This window comes from Musa acuminata, chromosome BXJ1-6, assembly GCF_036884655.1.
Source record: "Musa acuminata AAA Group cultivar baxijiao chromosome BXJ1-6, Cavendish_Baxijiao_AAA, whole genome shotgun sequence".
NCBI classification, from domain to species: domain Eukaryota; kingdom Viridiplantae; phylum Streptophyta; class Magnoliopsida; order Zingiberales; family Musaceae; genus Musa; species Musa acuminata.
In genome coordinates this window covers 41970920-41987575 of record NC_088332.1, presented here as the reverse complement: position 1 = coordinate 41987575, position 16656 = coordinate 41970920, and the positions used below count along the sequence as shown (strand labels likewise).

Sequence of the window (16656 nt, the reverse complement as noted above, 5' to 3'; positions counted from 1 at the left end):
AAAAAAAAATGCTTGAACATTTTTGATCACTCATGTTCGTACTCTACGTGTAAGAAGAATCGAGATCTCTTCTGATCTCGATGTTATGCAAGTGGTACATCGGGATATTCGTATGACTAAACCTAATATAACATACAAATACAGATCAATCTTCCAACGCTCTCCATCACGTCATTTAGAAGTAACAACAAAATAAAGACGTACCATATAAGCAGCTTTCCCTTCTCCACATGTAAGAATGCTTAAAGTATGCTCTGACTTAAAAAGGGTAAGAAAAGATCGAGAGCCTACGCACATTCTCGGTGCCCTACAAGATCAATCCCATTACCAAAAATGACCAATTACACGGAGCAATTGCCCCCAAACCTAACCAAAATGCCCAACTCTCCCCCAGTACGGGATGACTCGCATTTGTTGCGACTGGTCACAAAGTCATCACGCTCGGGTAGAACAAAACAAGTTGATTTGCAAGAGATCCACCAAACAAAAAGCCAGTCATATAGCAACCAAATAATGCCTCTCAAATTTCCATCGTGCGCACAACAGAATATTACGCATCTTTTTCTCCCTTTTTACTTCCAGTGTAGCATTATGCTTCTTACAAGATCACAATCTAGTCTTCCAGTAAAATATACTCTGTGAGGTGGCGTTTATACAGGTGGTCAAGAAGGTTGTATATGTACAGCACACTCTACATGCAGTCATTGATATGAACCAACGATCTCTTCAGCAGTGGTGTCTAACCAAGGAACAAATGGGTTCATCACGAACAACAACTCACCATCTGCAAATCCCAGGCTTTTCCACCCGACACAAATCCAACATCTCATTGTACTTGGAAGCATAGACAAAACCCCACAACTGCAAAAGTTTTTGTGGGTTTAGCACCGAGTTGTTATGAAAAACTGTAGGCGATGACTATTCTGTCCACATTAGAGAGAAGAAAGAATACTCACCTCGACCTCCTTTACTTGAAAATCCTCAGAGTGGGCAAGACAGGAATTGGCAAAAGTTTCTGAGGAAGAGCTTGATCCAGTCAACCTTAAAGGAAAAGTCAAGCAGGTTTAAAATCTGAAATACCTTGGAGCCTGATATGTAGATAAATATTAGATGCATGACAACAAATAAGTTAAAGATGGCACAACTTACAGATCACCATCTAAGTATAGTGCAAAATGACCACCCCCACCCAGGGCCAAGAACTCAGATGAGCACAAAGTGAAATAATGATTTGTACCTGCAGAATTCAAGCAGTCAGATAATAGATATTTGATTTATATTGAATATTGAACTCAATCCAATGATTACATCCTCGCTGCAACAGTTTAAAAAGAAACAACAATCTTAGAACAGATAATGGTAGGCTATTCAATATAGGTCCATCCTGGGTCCACCACGTTAGATCTAGTCCCTAACTGTAAGAGCGATAGACAAAGGTAAAACTAAACATCATTGTCAGTCTGCTAATCACTTGCATGGGGGCATGTCGATGTATGCACACACATCCACAAACACATGAAGACATACACATGCATGTAACACACCTGATCATACATGCATGCACACGGACATGTGAATCCATTCTGTAAGGGTTTAAACTTTAAACTGTTTGAAGGATTTTAATTTTCTAGAAAATATAACTATGACACTAACATAAATATAGTGACAAATATTTAGAAATTTGTAAAAGTAACTTTGTAGCAAAATAATGTGCACCAAAGCTACATCCCATCCGGTGGTCTACATCCGTACTCTGCCCAGGGTCACCTAGGCTATTTACAATTGTGCCATTGAATAAGTAGACATTTAGGAACAATTGTTATATGGGAAAACGAAGGATAAATATTAGACAGAATGGAGACTTCATTACATGGTAACTGACGTTCAGTTTTAGATAGCACAATTTGTAGCTGAAAAAGGATTAATCCAATGCACAAGACTACACTTTAGCCCTATAAATTGTTTTCAAGACATAAATCCTAATCACCCATATCATAAAGGGACAATTTTACTGTTGAACATATTAGTTATTGATGCTTAAATTCCTGGTACATAATAAAAGGTTATGCACATGCATGCAGCGGTAAATAATGTAATGAATTACTAAACAAAAAATTAGAGGTCGAATGCCACAAGATAATTTGCAAAATTAAGCATAAATTTCTAGGGAATGGGTCCAAACTCCAACATCTCAAATTCCACTAATACATATGTAATTATAAAAATGAACAATCCAATTAACTAAATGGCCATACTTTCCTCCTATAGACTCATTATCATTGCTTACAGACTCAGTACCATTGCATATCTTATCACATGTCATATTGTAAAAGTCAACAAGACATAATGGAAATTAACTTGAACCGAACCTAAAAACAACAAATTGGTTGGTCTGAAACAAATTATATGCAACTTTAGTAAAGACCCCCATAAAGACACTGATGCAACCAAAAGAAGGAAAATGGGATTACAACCTTCCCTCCGAACTTTTGTTATGAAAATGCTGATGCATATGATGCACTTGTCAACTTTATTAAAAAAAATAGAAATAAGTGTAAAAGGTATTGCATCAGAAAAGGTGATAATGCAAGTCAGACTTAGAACTGTGAAATATGACTAAGAAATAAAGAAAGAATAAGGTTAACAAAATGATCATTGAATATGAAGGAGAATGAAGATGTGGAACTGAGAAAATATCTAAGGTTCTTGAATTTAATTTAAGCTGGAGATTAGGGGTCTGAGGTAGACTTTTATACCGATGTTATTTAAGTGGTGAAGCAAACCAGTTTGAGCCAACAACAACAGTAACATCAAGCCATAATGTCCAAACCAGTAAGGGTCAATTACATAAATAGGTTCTCTTTATTGTTCATAGCAAAGTCATCTTTATGGTTAGAGTCCCAACCAGTTAGAACTTAGAACTCTGTCTAATGCAATATCTCTAAATAAATCAAGAATATTTAATATTCTCTTTATTGTTCATAGTAAAGTCTTCTTAGTTCTCCCTGTAAATCTCCACAAACTTCTAATAATAATCGAATCACTCCACCTAACAAAAATATCTATAGAACCCCTTTGAATATATTTTTATCATCCTAGATGATCTTTCCTTGTTTTATATGCTATTGGGCTACACCTAAAGCTCGAAAATATTTATCTTTTCTAAAAATTTGCATGTTCATCTTCATATTTTCATCTCAGCTACATTAACATTTTTGTAATTATTAACCACTCAGCACATCAACCATAAATCATGGCTAACCTAACAATGGTCTTATAAAGCAATCTCGACTGTTGTAGTTCTATACGATTATCTTTTAGTTCTTTTAGTGCTCTTTCCAGACAATACTGTTAGATGTAACTGATGAAATATTCTAGCCACCTGTAGTCCGAAATATCACAGGATTTCCAGATAGATCGCTGAAAACAAAGTTGTTGTTTGTTCCCTGAAACAATCCATAACAGAGAAAAATGATAAGAAACATTATACTTATTATTATACATAGAGAAAACATTATTCATACATGTAACTGGCAAAATAATGAAGATTATACACTCGAGATTCTGTACCTGATACTTCCTTTGATTTGTTGGTTGCAATGGTGCTTCAACTAAGCCACCAAAAACAGCACCTTTTGTATCCCCAACAACCTGACAGGGCAGATAGATCGAAATTGACAGGGAGTTTGATCCTCCAAGGTAATCAATATTAACATGAAGAGGAAATAAACAACATTTACCAAAAATTTTGCCAGACAGATTTGACCAGACTAAAGACAGAAATTCTTAATTATATTCTGTAGAACAGTGTTATTCTTGTATGGATATCTTAGAAACAGATATCACAAAGATAAAGATACTTGTAAAAGATTTTATTATATTAGTAATATTTTAGCAACAAATATCATGGAAGTCATAGAATCATGGAGCACAAAAGGTCGAACATTATACATAGAACAAGTTTTGTAGTTTAGATTACTTTAAAAGAGTGGTACACTATGCGAAAAACTAGTCCATATTGTTGCTATAAAAAAATACATCTTCTCATCCATATTTCTATAAATTACTCTCCTTTAGAAAAAGAAAGCAATAATGAGAACTAGTAACGCCCAATACGGTAAGAAACGGGTGATACCAATATTTTTAAAAGTGTTAGGCGTTAAAAGGTGCCAAGGTCCCAAAACGCCTAAGGCTCTAGGCACCGGCTCGAGTGAAGTGAGGTGCTCCCGAATATTAAAATTTAAAAAATATTATATTACCTATAAAATTTAATAGTGCACAACCTCCTAAGTTCTAAATCCTAATAGAGTAATAGTGCACCACCTCAATATGGTGTAGCAAGTTAATCGATGAAATTATTAAATATAAAATGAGAAAGCAAGGACCAAGAAGATGGAGAAGTAATCGGCAATTGTGGAGGAAGATGGAAATCGGTGGTGGACGAAGCTGCAGCAGTGAACGAACAAAGCTGCAATGGCGGACGAAGCAAACAAGGTTGCTGATGACGACGGATGAAGCGGATGGAGCTACAGCGGCAAATGGAGCGTACGAAGCAGATGAAGGTGACAACGAGGTTGCCAACGGGAACAAATGGGGTTGCAATGGCTGATGGAGCATACAAAAGCGGTGGACGAGTGGTAGGGTTTGGCTTCTGGTTTCTTTCATTGGGTTGGGCACACAAGAGGGTGCTAGGGAAAGTGACATTAGTTGGTTCAATTAAACCAACTTACTCACCCAATCGAACCCGGGCTCAAAGTTGACCTGATTTGGCTCGAGCGCTCACTTAATGCGCCCAGCGCCTGGGCTCAAACATGCGCTCAGTTGGCGCTTCATTGAAAACACTAGATCAACATTCGTCCTGATTGACACTAAGATTCAATAATGTGCACTACAATATGTGTCAAGGCTAAGGCAATGATATGTCAAGCTCAACAATGAACCAGAGGGGCCAGAGATTGATCCCTTTAACCCCTAGATCTACGACGAAGATTCTCAACGGATGTTGTAATGGATCTAAGGCAGTAGAACCAAGGGGATCCTTTGCTTGATGAGGCAAAAGACCCCACGTCCATCTTGTTCTATCACAAAGGCTATAGAAAAAGAGAAACAATACCCAACAAGAGGAAGATCCCCTCGATCCAAACATGGCAGTCAAACAAAGACGAGTCAATCTAGTCAAGATCATGGAACCCAACAATCATAGTTGTCCGCCCAGCATGTGAAGGTGAAAGGGAAGGCACTAACATCAATTGATTCAAAGGAGCAATTTACAAATACACTATGTCATATGAGTAGTTTCAAGATTGGGGAGACGTACCATATTGATATACAAATTCATAGGATCGAGGACTCTGATCCAATGGTTAGAGTCTAACATTCATTTTCGTGGTAGAAGCAAGTATGTACAAGTTGCTTCCTTTTATTACTTAATTTGCTAAAATCATAAAGTTTTGACACAATCTATTTCAACTCAATCTTTATAGATGATTCAAGATCAACAGAAGCAACAAAGGACCATACGACATAGTTACTCCTAAATGATCCAGAAAGATAAATTCATTATCTCATCATAAAAACCTACAATTACTAACCATTTATAACTCATTTGCACTTTATTCTCATTGAAATTGAATTGAAATTACACTAAATTAGGATAAAAAGGGGTTTAGAAGAGGTTTTTCATTTTATAGTCAATTTTTTTGGGTATTTTATGGCCACTTTTCATAAACTAGTATGTATTGACATATAGATCACTGGTACGATGGTATTGACCAATATGTACTGACTTGGGCTTGGACCGACACTGCTAATAGACACTAGACGATGATCCTTGATAAGAACAACAATACACAAATCTATTAGTTCAACAAAACTAATAATATGGGAACATCATTAAGAAAAGAATAACAACTATATAATATCTCTCTATAAATTTTTCATTCCAACCAAAACCATTAAAAATATGAAGGCCCAACTGTATTCTATTGGATCTAGTTTATTGTGGTGATTGGAGTTTGATGCATCTAACTACATAGAGAGTTTTAGTTTGAACCTCACAAGATTCTAACAAAAAATAAAATGTTTTCACGTGTGATACTCCACAGTCCACAAGAAAGTTTGGTTGAAACATGTCGTGTCTGCCCGTGAATTCATCAGTATCTTGTTCTAACCTTCCTGCTGAGGTTAAACAAACACTTATGCCAGATGATGCAGTGGTCAATGCTAATTCTAGCATCAAATATTTATCAATTTATTTTCCTTTTAAAAAGATACATAGAAAATAAAGTTAGATAATATTTGTTGGTCTCCTGGACGTCTTCCTTAACAACTCCTACATATCATTCACACCACGGAATAAATCAACATATGTTCATTTTCTCCATTAAAAAGGAAAAAAATGTTATAAAAAACATAAGCATTAAGATAATGGTAAGATTTCAGATTTAGCAATAAAAGACTCAAGAGTATACAGTGGATGGCCTTTCCTTGATCGCTTAACAAATCGCCAAACAAATGAGGACTGAGACAGGCTCAATAAATTGGCCTTCTGCTGCACAAACTGACATCTTAAAACTAAAACGAGATAGTATCTATATCTACTGTGAACATATATCTATTAAATCATTGTTGTTAAACATAATCATTATCAGTTGAAGAAAGATAATTAAATTTTACTTGATTGCATCTAACAGAGAACTACATTCTATAATGTCTGGAATAGCTTCCAATTCCCCTGCAAGCAACTAAGGTCTTTTAAAAATCTATGAACTTGTCATACCAAGAGAGTGTAACCAGGACAAAGTGCACTTCTTCTGTAAAGAGTCGATAAAGATATCCCATGTCTCCATGTGCTGCATCAAGAGATGGGAGTGACTAAGCAAAGTAACAAGTATGCAAATATCAGATAATCAAACTAAATGAATTTTTCAGCACCTGTAAAGCAGAAGCCAATTTCTTCCTTTAACTAATGCTGGCAGTGAAAAATAAAGAGCAGCACGCATATTTTCTGAAAGAAGTAATGATGGTTCAGACATGTTTGGCAGATCAAAGTGTGTAGCAGAATCCTTTGTGACAGTAACTGATGTCGAATCACATCCAGTCAACTCTGGTTCATTTATTATGTTGTGATCAATTTTAGGCTCCGAATTCTGTCTAAATCCACTTATCTTAGCTGCCTTGTGAATAGCTTTTCCAAATGTTCTCTTGCCTCTTGCAAGTAGAGATATCCTCCCACTATTTTCATTAGGTGCAGAGTTTGACGTCCACTCTCCAGCTTCTGCATGATGCTCATTTAGCTCTTCTGTTGGATGATTACTTGGGTTTGAAGATGATAAAAGGGAGATGAGAAATGCAGTAAACGAAGATGTATCAGGGCCATCTGGATCTTCAGAATCATCCTGAGAATCTTCCTTCTCTATACTTTTTGTCTCCATATCCTCTTCCTAACCAAGAGAAAGATGTTCTTAAGCATTCAAAAGGTATACATTCCAAAAGTCACTAAATTTTATTTACATACAGAAGAAACTTGTAGAACCAGAAATATCTAAAAACTTGGTATCAGGACTAGGATTGGCTCCTAAAAAACGTCAGGTATGGGGACAAGGATCAACTAAATGGGTAATAATACAAATTGAAGGATATGATAATCGCCGAAAATTGAAAAGAAAAAAAATGGAATAACTATAAATAGAAAAAGTTAAAGAATAACAACCCTGAGTATGAGTTTTTACATTTCATAACTAATCAAAAGATCCTCTAAGCCCAGACTTCAGCAGTTGTCCTTGAAAAAGATATAATTTATTGTAAGCAGCAGTTCTTTAAGATCCTCTAAGTAAATTTCACGCGAAACATCATCCTGTTTACACAGCAGCAAACATCCGAACCAACATTGACTAGCCGCAGTAATTTGAAACGATCCACTACTAAGAACTAAGTTCAGAAACGCGTTTGTGATTCTATGACCATTACTAGAGCCAGATGATAAAGAAAAACACCAAAAACCTCAAAAGAAGCAAAAGATTAACCCTAAGATAAGAAGTTCCAGAACGAGCATCCCAAATCGGATAGAAAAAAGTCAAACACAAGTGAAATCCGGGACTAACTTCAACAAGAAGAACCAAATATCGTATCTTTAGCCTCAAGAACGCCGTTCCTGATCAATTAACCAGATTTCTGACGACGGCAAACGAAAATAAAAGGGACGGAAGAGGGAGAGGGAGGGTTACTAATACTTACATGGGGTTTAGAGGGTTCAACAGAGATGGGATTCAGGAGAACGGTGGTGATGTCGGACACGAAGTGCGCCGCTTTGCTGCCGAGCGAAGGCAGGTAACCCATCGGCCGATGCGATTCGACGAGCAAGAAAGAGATGGAGGGCGGCGGTTTGCTGCTTTGGGGTCGCAGAAGAGAGATCGGAGTCGATTGATGGATTTATCTACGTGTCCTTTCCTTCAGTCTCCTTTGCCCAAAGTTACAGCGACCGAGCAAGGAAACGTCTACCCATTGCTTTGTTTGTTGAAATTCCATTCGTACCCTACGGTGCATATATAATAAGTAACTCCAAATTTATGATTATTTTAAATATTTATTTAAAGATTATGATGCTTGATAATTATGTGAGTGATGGGTGAAGTAGTGAAGTAGGTTTTAAACTTAGATATGAGATTATTGTCGTTCCTAAACAAGCATTAGGGGTTTGAATATTTGAATTGGAGAAACGGAAATTGAATAGGAATTTGATAATTATGGGATTAGAATGGATTAGTCTAGATGACATTTTTCCGAAGAAGATTTGGGGAACTCATCAGTCATCTTAGATTGTTTAGCTCGATATTTTCACCATTCTTTATACGAAGAAAGGCCATAAAATTAACGTCAAATATCTACCTCCAATCCATCCTCATGTATCCTTTTAGTCGATCCTTGCAATTGTTCTTTTTAATTAATTAAAAAAATATAAAAATATGAAAGATTTTTTTATTTTTAATATTTAGGATTGATAATAATCATAGTAAGGAGTGATTAGTTAGTATTAGTATATAATTATATTAGGAGCCTACTATATAGAGCTCCTTTTAGTATTGACAATTTGTTTACTATTTATATTTTTTAAATAATAAAATATTATTTTTTATAATCCCTCTTACTTTGATTTTACCATTTTTTTCTTTTTTCTATATTCCTACTATCATCGTCTACACAACCATCACTGATGCTCCCTAATCCCTACCACCAATTATCACTCACCCAACTCTCGCTTACTATCGATCACAACTCCTTAGCTTATGCTCCTCGTCGATTGTCGCCTCCTAGTCTACGTATGTCGTCAGTTGTCATTCTCTAGACTACTCTCCTACCTCCCACCCTCCAATCGTTGACCATCACCTCCTCGACATTGTACCGAGGAAGAGGGAGGGGGGGGAGAAGTAAGAAGAAGAGAGGGAAGACTAAAAAGAAGAGGAGAAAAAAAAAATGATGATGAGGTAGAAAAAGAAGAAATGATATTTATGTCTATTTATGAAAAAAAAATATGAAAAAATAATTTTAAAAATATTAAAAAATTAAGATAGATTGTAAATAGTAATCTCCAGAAATTTCTTGGAAAGAGCCACGAGTTTGGGTTTTTTTGAGATAATGTTCCTTATTTTTATTTTTTCCATAAAGGGCATTCCCTTTGTAAAAAGAACAAAATATAATACAAAATTAATTTTTAGTTAAAATATAATTTGAGCTAAATCCGTCTAATATTATAATATTTCTGATTTATAGTATTTTGAATGGAGTTACAATAATTTTTTATTTATAGTAATTTTTATAAGTGAATCAAAAATATTGTTACTCTATTGAAAAATATTGTAAGCAGATAATGTCTTATTATTTATTTATTTATTATTATTATTATTTCATAGTAAATGATTACATATATTAGATTTTTTTAAAAAAATATTTAGATCTAAATTTAAGACAAAATGAAAAAAAAACGTAAAAATTTTATTGTGATTTATTTTTAAATCTGCCAATATATTCATAATTTTCATCCAATATCATTTAAATTCTCATATTTAATATTTTATAATGCCTCCTAATCTATAGTAAGATTGATATTAAATGTTAGTGAAAACTTCATTTAATTGAAACAGAGTCATAATATTTTTATCAGGGCTATAATGTTTTGATTCAGTAAAGAAAACATCATTAACATTCTAATCTAAGAATGTCTATTTTGTTATTATTTTTCAGTAAATAAAATGCATACTATAATCTTTTTCAAAAATTATATGTCTAAATATAAGGTTACTTAGAAAAAAGAATATACCATCCTGTATTTTGAAATATGTCGAAATATTCTTAATTTTTGTCACTGGAAAAAAGAGCCTTTAGTCCACATGAAAATGATGAGAGAAACAAAACCCAAAAAACTTTTTTTTTTCTAGAAAATCATCCTCTAAAATTTAAAGCCTCCTCTATTAGAATGTGTAAGCTGCAATTATATTACACATCTACCTTTATATAAGCCTTTTAGATTGTACATTGAATCTTAAATCATCTATTTGAACGTGTTTCTCTTGTAAAGTTAGATATGTAAAATCAACAATTTTTTAAAAAATAATTAAAAATATTATTTTATTATTTATTGCCCTAATATTTCTAATTTATTTTTATCTTTATCTTTTTTCTTTCCCACGGTATCTTATTTCATCATTGCCATCGATGTTTCTCTCATTGCTCGATATTACCTTACTCATCACCCCTTAATGTTCTCTTCCTAGCAGGAAGAAAGAAAGAGGAAGAAAAAGAAGAAAAGGGCAGAGGAAGAAAAAGAAAATGATGAAAAAAAAGGAAGAAAGAGAATATTTACGTTTATTTATTAAGAAATACTTTAAAAATTTTAAAAATAAGATTATAAATAGTAATCTACACTTAGAAACACATTTAGCATGTAAACGTGCAGGACTTAATGGAGCTATGTTGAGGGCAATCAGCATGCCTAATTATTTAGAGAAAACGAGTTTAGAGACGTAGGAAAATGAGTCACTCGGATGAGTATACATCTGGGGGCTACGTTGAGGGCAATCAGCACACCCAATCATTTAGAGAAAACGAGTTTATAAACGTAGGAAAAGGAGTCACTCGGATGAGTACACATATGAGATAAATGATCAACTCTTTGTGCAAGAGGAACCACAAGGATAAGCAAGTTGGGAAGAACACGTAATGCATAAAAGTTGTGATGATTGAATTCAAGTTATGACTTGACGTTGGTAATCAAACTTGATGGTGCTCAAGGCAAGCAAGGTGCTTGGCAAAGGATAAAACCATGTAAGGTGGGATAGATTGTTTAACGACTGTAGGAATTGTGCAAAGCTCACAGAGATGAGGAGAATTGCTAACTTGAAAATTTTGATACTCATGTAAGGACTTGTATGCGGATGATAGACTATCCGTGACTATTTAAAAGTGGTCAAAACTCAAACGATATGAAGTATTAAAACTTTCTCTTCATAGGAGGCTAAAGTGTGTAATAAATTTAACATGTTACTAGGCCTTGAGGAGTGCAACGGGAGGCTATATTAACAAAGAGTCACAATCTAACAAGTATGTTCAAATAATACATAATTTGTTCAATAAGACAAAGTAGTCTAAAAGGGTAATGATCTTCGAAAATTCTAGAGATAGGGATGCCAAAAGAAAAGTTACTCTAAAACAATCGTAAGCTAATACAAATGACTATATATATAAGTATATTTTTTAATTCAACATTATTTTAATAGAAAATATTTACGCTCTTAAAGATCTTTTAAAAACATATTTTTAACAAGTAGGTTATATTATTATACTTTTTTAAATTAAATAAACTTATATTGAATTGATTAAAAATAATAAACCTGAATTTTATAGATATATGGTAATAAGAGTAACACGCGAATAATCTTAATATCCAGAGGTTATATGTGCCATAAAACAAATCTGTTCGGACAAATATGATATTTGTCGGCTTTACAAGGATATATATGTTAAACTTGTTATCGTACACAAAACAAGTTAAAACCCTAACCCCTGCGCTGTCAACAAAACCTTACGTGCTCGCTTCGGATCCCGAAATCCCCAATTCCGACGTGAGTTTCCGTCAAAAAAAAAACAAAAGAAATAAAAAACTCTTCTTTTGCTTTGTTATCGAGATATCGTCGTCTCCAAAACTTGTTTTCCTTTTTTTCCTTTGTGTTGTTCTGTTCGATGCTTCCTGTGTTGTTCTAGATTATTGGGTTTGTTTTTCTCTTTTTCTTAGCGTTTCAGGGGTTTTCTTCGTAGGCCTCTTTAGGTGTTCATCTAAAGATGCGATTTTGGCGATTCAATCTTTCGATCGAATCGTAATTTCGTGACGTACTGCCTCCTAATTCTGTAAACGAGTTTTAAAGCGTTCTTCTTTTTGTTGTTTTCGGTCTGCGATTCATCAAGATATTTTTAGTTATTCGGTTACATTCCTATTCCTTGAGATCAAGTGACGTTCTTTAAATTTCGGAGAAGTTATTCGAGTTTTTGTAACATCGACACAGTTTCTTGGGTTGTTCCTGTCAGAAGTTTATTTCGTTTTCTTGTTTCTGTCTGTTCCTACGGTTGCATCTGCTAATGTGGCTTCAAATTTTTGGCATAGAGCAATGTGAAATTAGTTGTAGCTTTTCATGTTTCACCAAAACAGAGATTGATTTCATGCCTTTTAACCACAAATTCTCTGATAATGTTGATGCATATTGACCTGCCGTGATATTGTCTCCAATTTATTGCCTTGGACGCACTGAGAATGAGAAGGTCAAGATTTCACTCTTACTGTTTTTATATTTGTTGTACTCCTCAAGTGGGGAGAAGTCAACAGCTCAAGAATTGTGATTGCAATGGCAGACATATGGTGGTGCTTATTAGGAGCTGCAGTTCCACAAGTCAACAGCTCAAGAATTGTGATTGCAATGGAAGACATATGGTGGTCCTTATTAGGGGCTGCAGTTCCAGCCATCATAGCAGCTCATACCATTAGAGTTAAAAGAAGACGTGCGGAGGAGCAAAGACTCAAAAGTGCACGAGGGCGTGAAAAGCACTCAGACGAGATCTTTGTCTGCATGAGAGTCTGTACTTCAAAGAGAATGCTGAAGAAGGTTGGTGCATTTTCGAAGGATCCGATTCTCGAAACATGTGTTACAGTATGTGGTGTTTCCGAGCTTGATGCGTGTGCTGATGCTTGTGCAAGGACTGTTTGTGTTAATCAACACCAAGTGCCCAATTGGAATGACATTTGCCTGAAAAGGTGCCAAAGTGAATGCCTTAGGCTCTCTTCATCTTTGGCTTAATAGAGAACTTCTGTTTTGTAATGTGAAACTTGCCACTTGTTCTCACGCTGTTGAATTTAGTATTTTGTGATTAATGCTTGAAATTCTTGGTCTTACCTCTGTTTTGGTATTTCATGCAGTTTTGTCAGTTGCCCACTATATATTCTGTTCTCATTTTCCTTGGTCACTTATTTATTCATGTCTTGGTATGTGAGAAAAGTAGGTTTCTTATGTGGTTGGTCATTATATTCGATATTCTGCTATATCAGAAAATGTTATTAAACTTAAGCTTGATAAGAAGGAAGTTATTTGTGCTGGACAGTGGCTATAGAAACATTTGTTTGAGATATCGGCCAATTATAGTGGTATATGCTTTGTGTTTCTTTTGTATGTATTCTGAATTTTCTTAGATCTTAGCTACTGGGATAATGCTTCTATACTTGCACACCGAAGCGAAGTCGACTTTTATCTGTTTTATTTGGTTTTTCTCTCATGAGAGAAATAAAAGGTTCCTACTTACCAGTTTTCACTTTTTATATACTTTGTGTTTCTTTTGTATGTATTCTGAATTTTCTTAGATCTTAGCTACTGGGATAATGCTTCTATACTTGCGCACCGAAGCGAAGCCGACTTTTATGCTGTTTTATTTGGTTTTTCTCTCATGAGAGAAATATAAGGCTCCTACTTACCAGTTTTCACTTTTTATATGCTTTGTGTTTCTTTTGTATGTATTCTGAATTTTCTTAGATCTTAGCTACTGGGATAATGCTTCTATACTTGCGCACCGAAGCGAAGTCGACTTTTATCTGTTTTATTTGGTTTTTCTCTCATGAGAGAAATAAAAGGTTCCTACTTACCAGTTTTCACTTTTTATATACTTTGTGTTTCTTTTGTATGTATTCTGAATTTTCTTAGATCTTAGCTACTGGGATAATGCTTCTATACTTGCGCACCGAAGCGAAGCCGACTTTTATGCTGTTTTATTTGGTTTTTCTCTCATGAGAGAAATATAAGGCTCCTACTTACCAGTTTTCACTTTTTATATGCTTTGTGTTTCTTTTGTATGTATTCTGAATTTTCTTAGATCTTAGCTACTGGGATAATGCTTCTATACTTGCGCACCGAAGCGAAGCCGACTTTTATGCTGTTTTATTTGGTTTTTCTCTCATGAGAGAAATATAAGGCTCCTACTTACCAGTTTTCACTTTTTATATGCTTTGTGTTTCTTTTGTATGTATTCTGAATTTTCTTAGATCTTAGCTACTGGGATAATGCTTCTATACTTGCGCACCGAAGCGAAGTCGACTTTTATGCTGTTTTATTTGGTTTTTCTCTCATGAGAGAAATATAAGGCTCATACTTACCAGTTTTCACTTTTTATATGCTTTGTGTTACTTTTGTATGTATTCTGAATTTTCTTAGATCTTAGCTACTGGGATAATGCTTCTATACTTGCGCACCGAAGCGAAGTCGACTTTTATGCTGTTTTATTTGGTTTTTCTCTCATGAGAGAAATATAAGGCTCATACTTACCAGTTTTCACTTTTTATATGCTTTGTGTTACTTTTGTATGTATTCTGAATTTTCTTAGATCTTAGCTACTGGGATAATGCTTCTATACTTGCGCACCGAAGCGAAGTCGACTTTTATGCTGTTTTATTTGGTTTTTCTCTCATGAGAGAAATACAAGGCTCCTACTTACCGGTTTTCACTTTTTCTTTTGGTACACAATCCATGTTACTTGTTGAGAATGTAATTAACAAATTTAAAAATGGAACTCATGATTTGACAATTCTAATTCCCTTTATTATCTTTTTGTTGTAAACATAGAGTTGGTTACTCTTCAACGGTGTGCCGATTGCATCTGTAATTTGCATTGTAGAGGTGGATTATAACGTTTGCAGTGATTTGAGTTTGCCATATTGGCTTCTTCGAATTGTTGCTGCTAGTTCTATATCATCTTATTGGGTGCTTACAGATGCAGCTTTGTGATTGTTTTGAAAAATATTCATGATTACCTCAGGTTTTTCATATTGACTAATGTTCTTATACTTGACAAGTAGAAGCTGCTGCCACTCATCGCATTCATTTTTGGTGCAGCTTGTGCATGACCATTAAATGCTAAGCCTTTTAGATTGGCTTTTCTCATCATAAACCTACATGTATTTCAGCTAATAAACTTATATGCAAATGGAAAATAAAAAGCACTATAATTTGTAGTAATTACACTTTTCTCATCAATGCAATATGCATTAGCTTATCCAACACTATTTGATGCTAACCACCAATACACTTAATCAATAGGTAGTAATTACACTTAGGACGAAAACCAACCTGATTAGCTTTTGATCACTTGATAACGAGTTCCCATATCAAACTCTCACCATCCTTTCTTATGTGCAGCGGGACGTGACGGTCATTCCGAAAATATTGTTGAATTTATGAACTCTACGTGGTTTAATAGCATTTCCGTCTTTAATCTAAAACATGAAGTCGTCGTAAATCCATTAGTTCATGTGCTTATCAGAAAATTGGAGAAGGGAAAAGCCCAAAAAGTCATTAATTATAAGTGTGAGAGACATCTGACGGTGAGGGTGCGAATATGTTGTAAAGGTAGATAAGGATTTAAGTCACATAAATAATCTCTTACATAATTGCCTAAAGACCAACATATCACAACTAGTTTTGGTTTTAGAATAATCATTATACTTTAATATCCCTTGCTCAAGCGTTTTTAATATTAGATTATCTCGAAAGGGTCCGATAAGAGTAACAACAGCTCCAATATTAATAAGAGTGATTTAACTTGATTTACTCGTTAGCTCAATAACTTGCACCATAAACGCAATGGCATAAAAGGGCTAATAGGTTAAAGAAACACGTCTAACCTACTAAACACAATCCTTTATCCATTACCAATGTTGGACGAACTGGATAAACAAACAAAGAACTTCCATCATCAAATATTTGATGTAAACCAAAGCAACAAAGTATTAGTCTCCACGAAAAAGAAAAAGGGGCATCTTTTACTACACCTGTTATACTTTATTTAATGACACAACAATATATTCACATTAGTGACTTTATCAGGTGATCTGACGAATATATTCATAAGAAAAAGGTTACTTAAGGTGATCGTTGGAAGAGATAGGCATGTTAGAATCTTAATGACACTAAGAGACATGAATAATATATTACATTAAGCACCAGAAGGACAGAAATAAAGAAAAATAAGAGAACTTTTGGACGACTAACATTGAGGGTATGAAAACATCAAGGAAATAAAAGAAATTTATTAATTGCTATGCGAGAATTAGCAAGACAGTCATACATCGAA

At 34.6% G+C, this 16656-nt stretch overlaps 2 protein-coding genes across 3 annotated transcripts; one reads left to right on the top strand and one right to left on the bottom strand.

The window, feature by feature from the left end:
• Window positions 1-498: 498 nt before the first annotated feature.
• LOC135677067 (uncharacterized) lies at window positions 499-8461 on the bottom strand. The gene is made up of 8 exons (XM_065188954.1): window positions 8236-8461; window positions 6934-7442; window positions 6779-6851; window positions 3571-3651; window positions 3383-3446; window positions 1150-1237; window positions 957-1041; window positions 499-861 (listed from the first exon to the last, which is right to left on the bottom strand). Exons 1-8 carry the CDS (start codon window positions 8335-8337, stop codon window positions 778-780), a joined length of 1086 nt encoding a protein of 361 aa, XP_065045026.1. The 5' UTR covers window positions 8338-8461; the 3' UTR covers window positions 499-777.
• A 3597-nt stretch (window positions 8462-12058) lies between these two features.
• On the top strand, window positions 12059-13435 carry LOC135677858 (uncharacterized protein At5g64816-like). Of its 2 annotated transcripts, none has more exons than XM_065190271.1 (2): window positions 12059-12116; window positions 12855-13435. In XM_065190271.1, the coding sequence occupies exon 2, from the start codon at window positions 12891-12893 to the stop codon at window positions 13338-13340; it is 450 nt and encodes a 149-aa protein (XP_065046343.1). In that variant the 5' UTR covers window positions 12059-12116; window positions 12855-12890; the 3' UTR covers window positions 13341-13435. The 2 variants fall into 2 exon arrangements, with proteins under 2 accessions (XP_065046343.1, XP_065046344.1); XM_065190272.1 differs by having other exon boundaries at window positions 12059-12807; window positions 12898-13435.
• The last annotated feature ends 3221 nt before the right edge of the window (window positions 13436-16656 follow it).

What these genes read in the sequence shown, in the direction of transcription:
- LOC135677067 (XM_065188954.1), bottom strand. Translation starts at nt 8,337, where the DNA reads ATGGGTTACCTGCCTTCGCTCGGCAGCAAAGCGGCGCACTTCGTGTCC. An exon ending in GTCCTGGTTACACTCTCTTG is followed by an intron (nt 3,652 to 6,778) that starts GTATGACAAGTT and finishes CTGCCCTGTCAG; the next exon opens with GTTGTTGGGGATACAAAAGG. An exon ending in TTCAAGTAAAGGAGGTCGAG is followed by an intron (nt 862 to 956) that starts GTGAGTATTCTT and finishes AAACTTTTGCAG; the next exon opens with TTGTGGGGTTTTGTCTATGC.
- LOC135677858 (XM_065190271.1), top strand. Translation starts at nt 12,891, where the DNA reads ATGGCAGACATATGGTGGTGCTTATTAGGAGCTGCAGTTCCACAAGTC.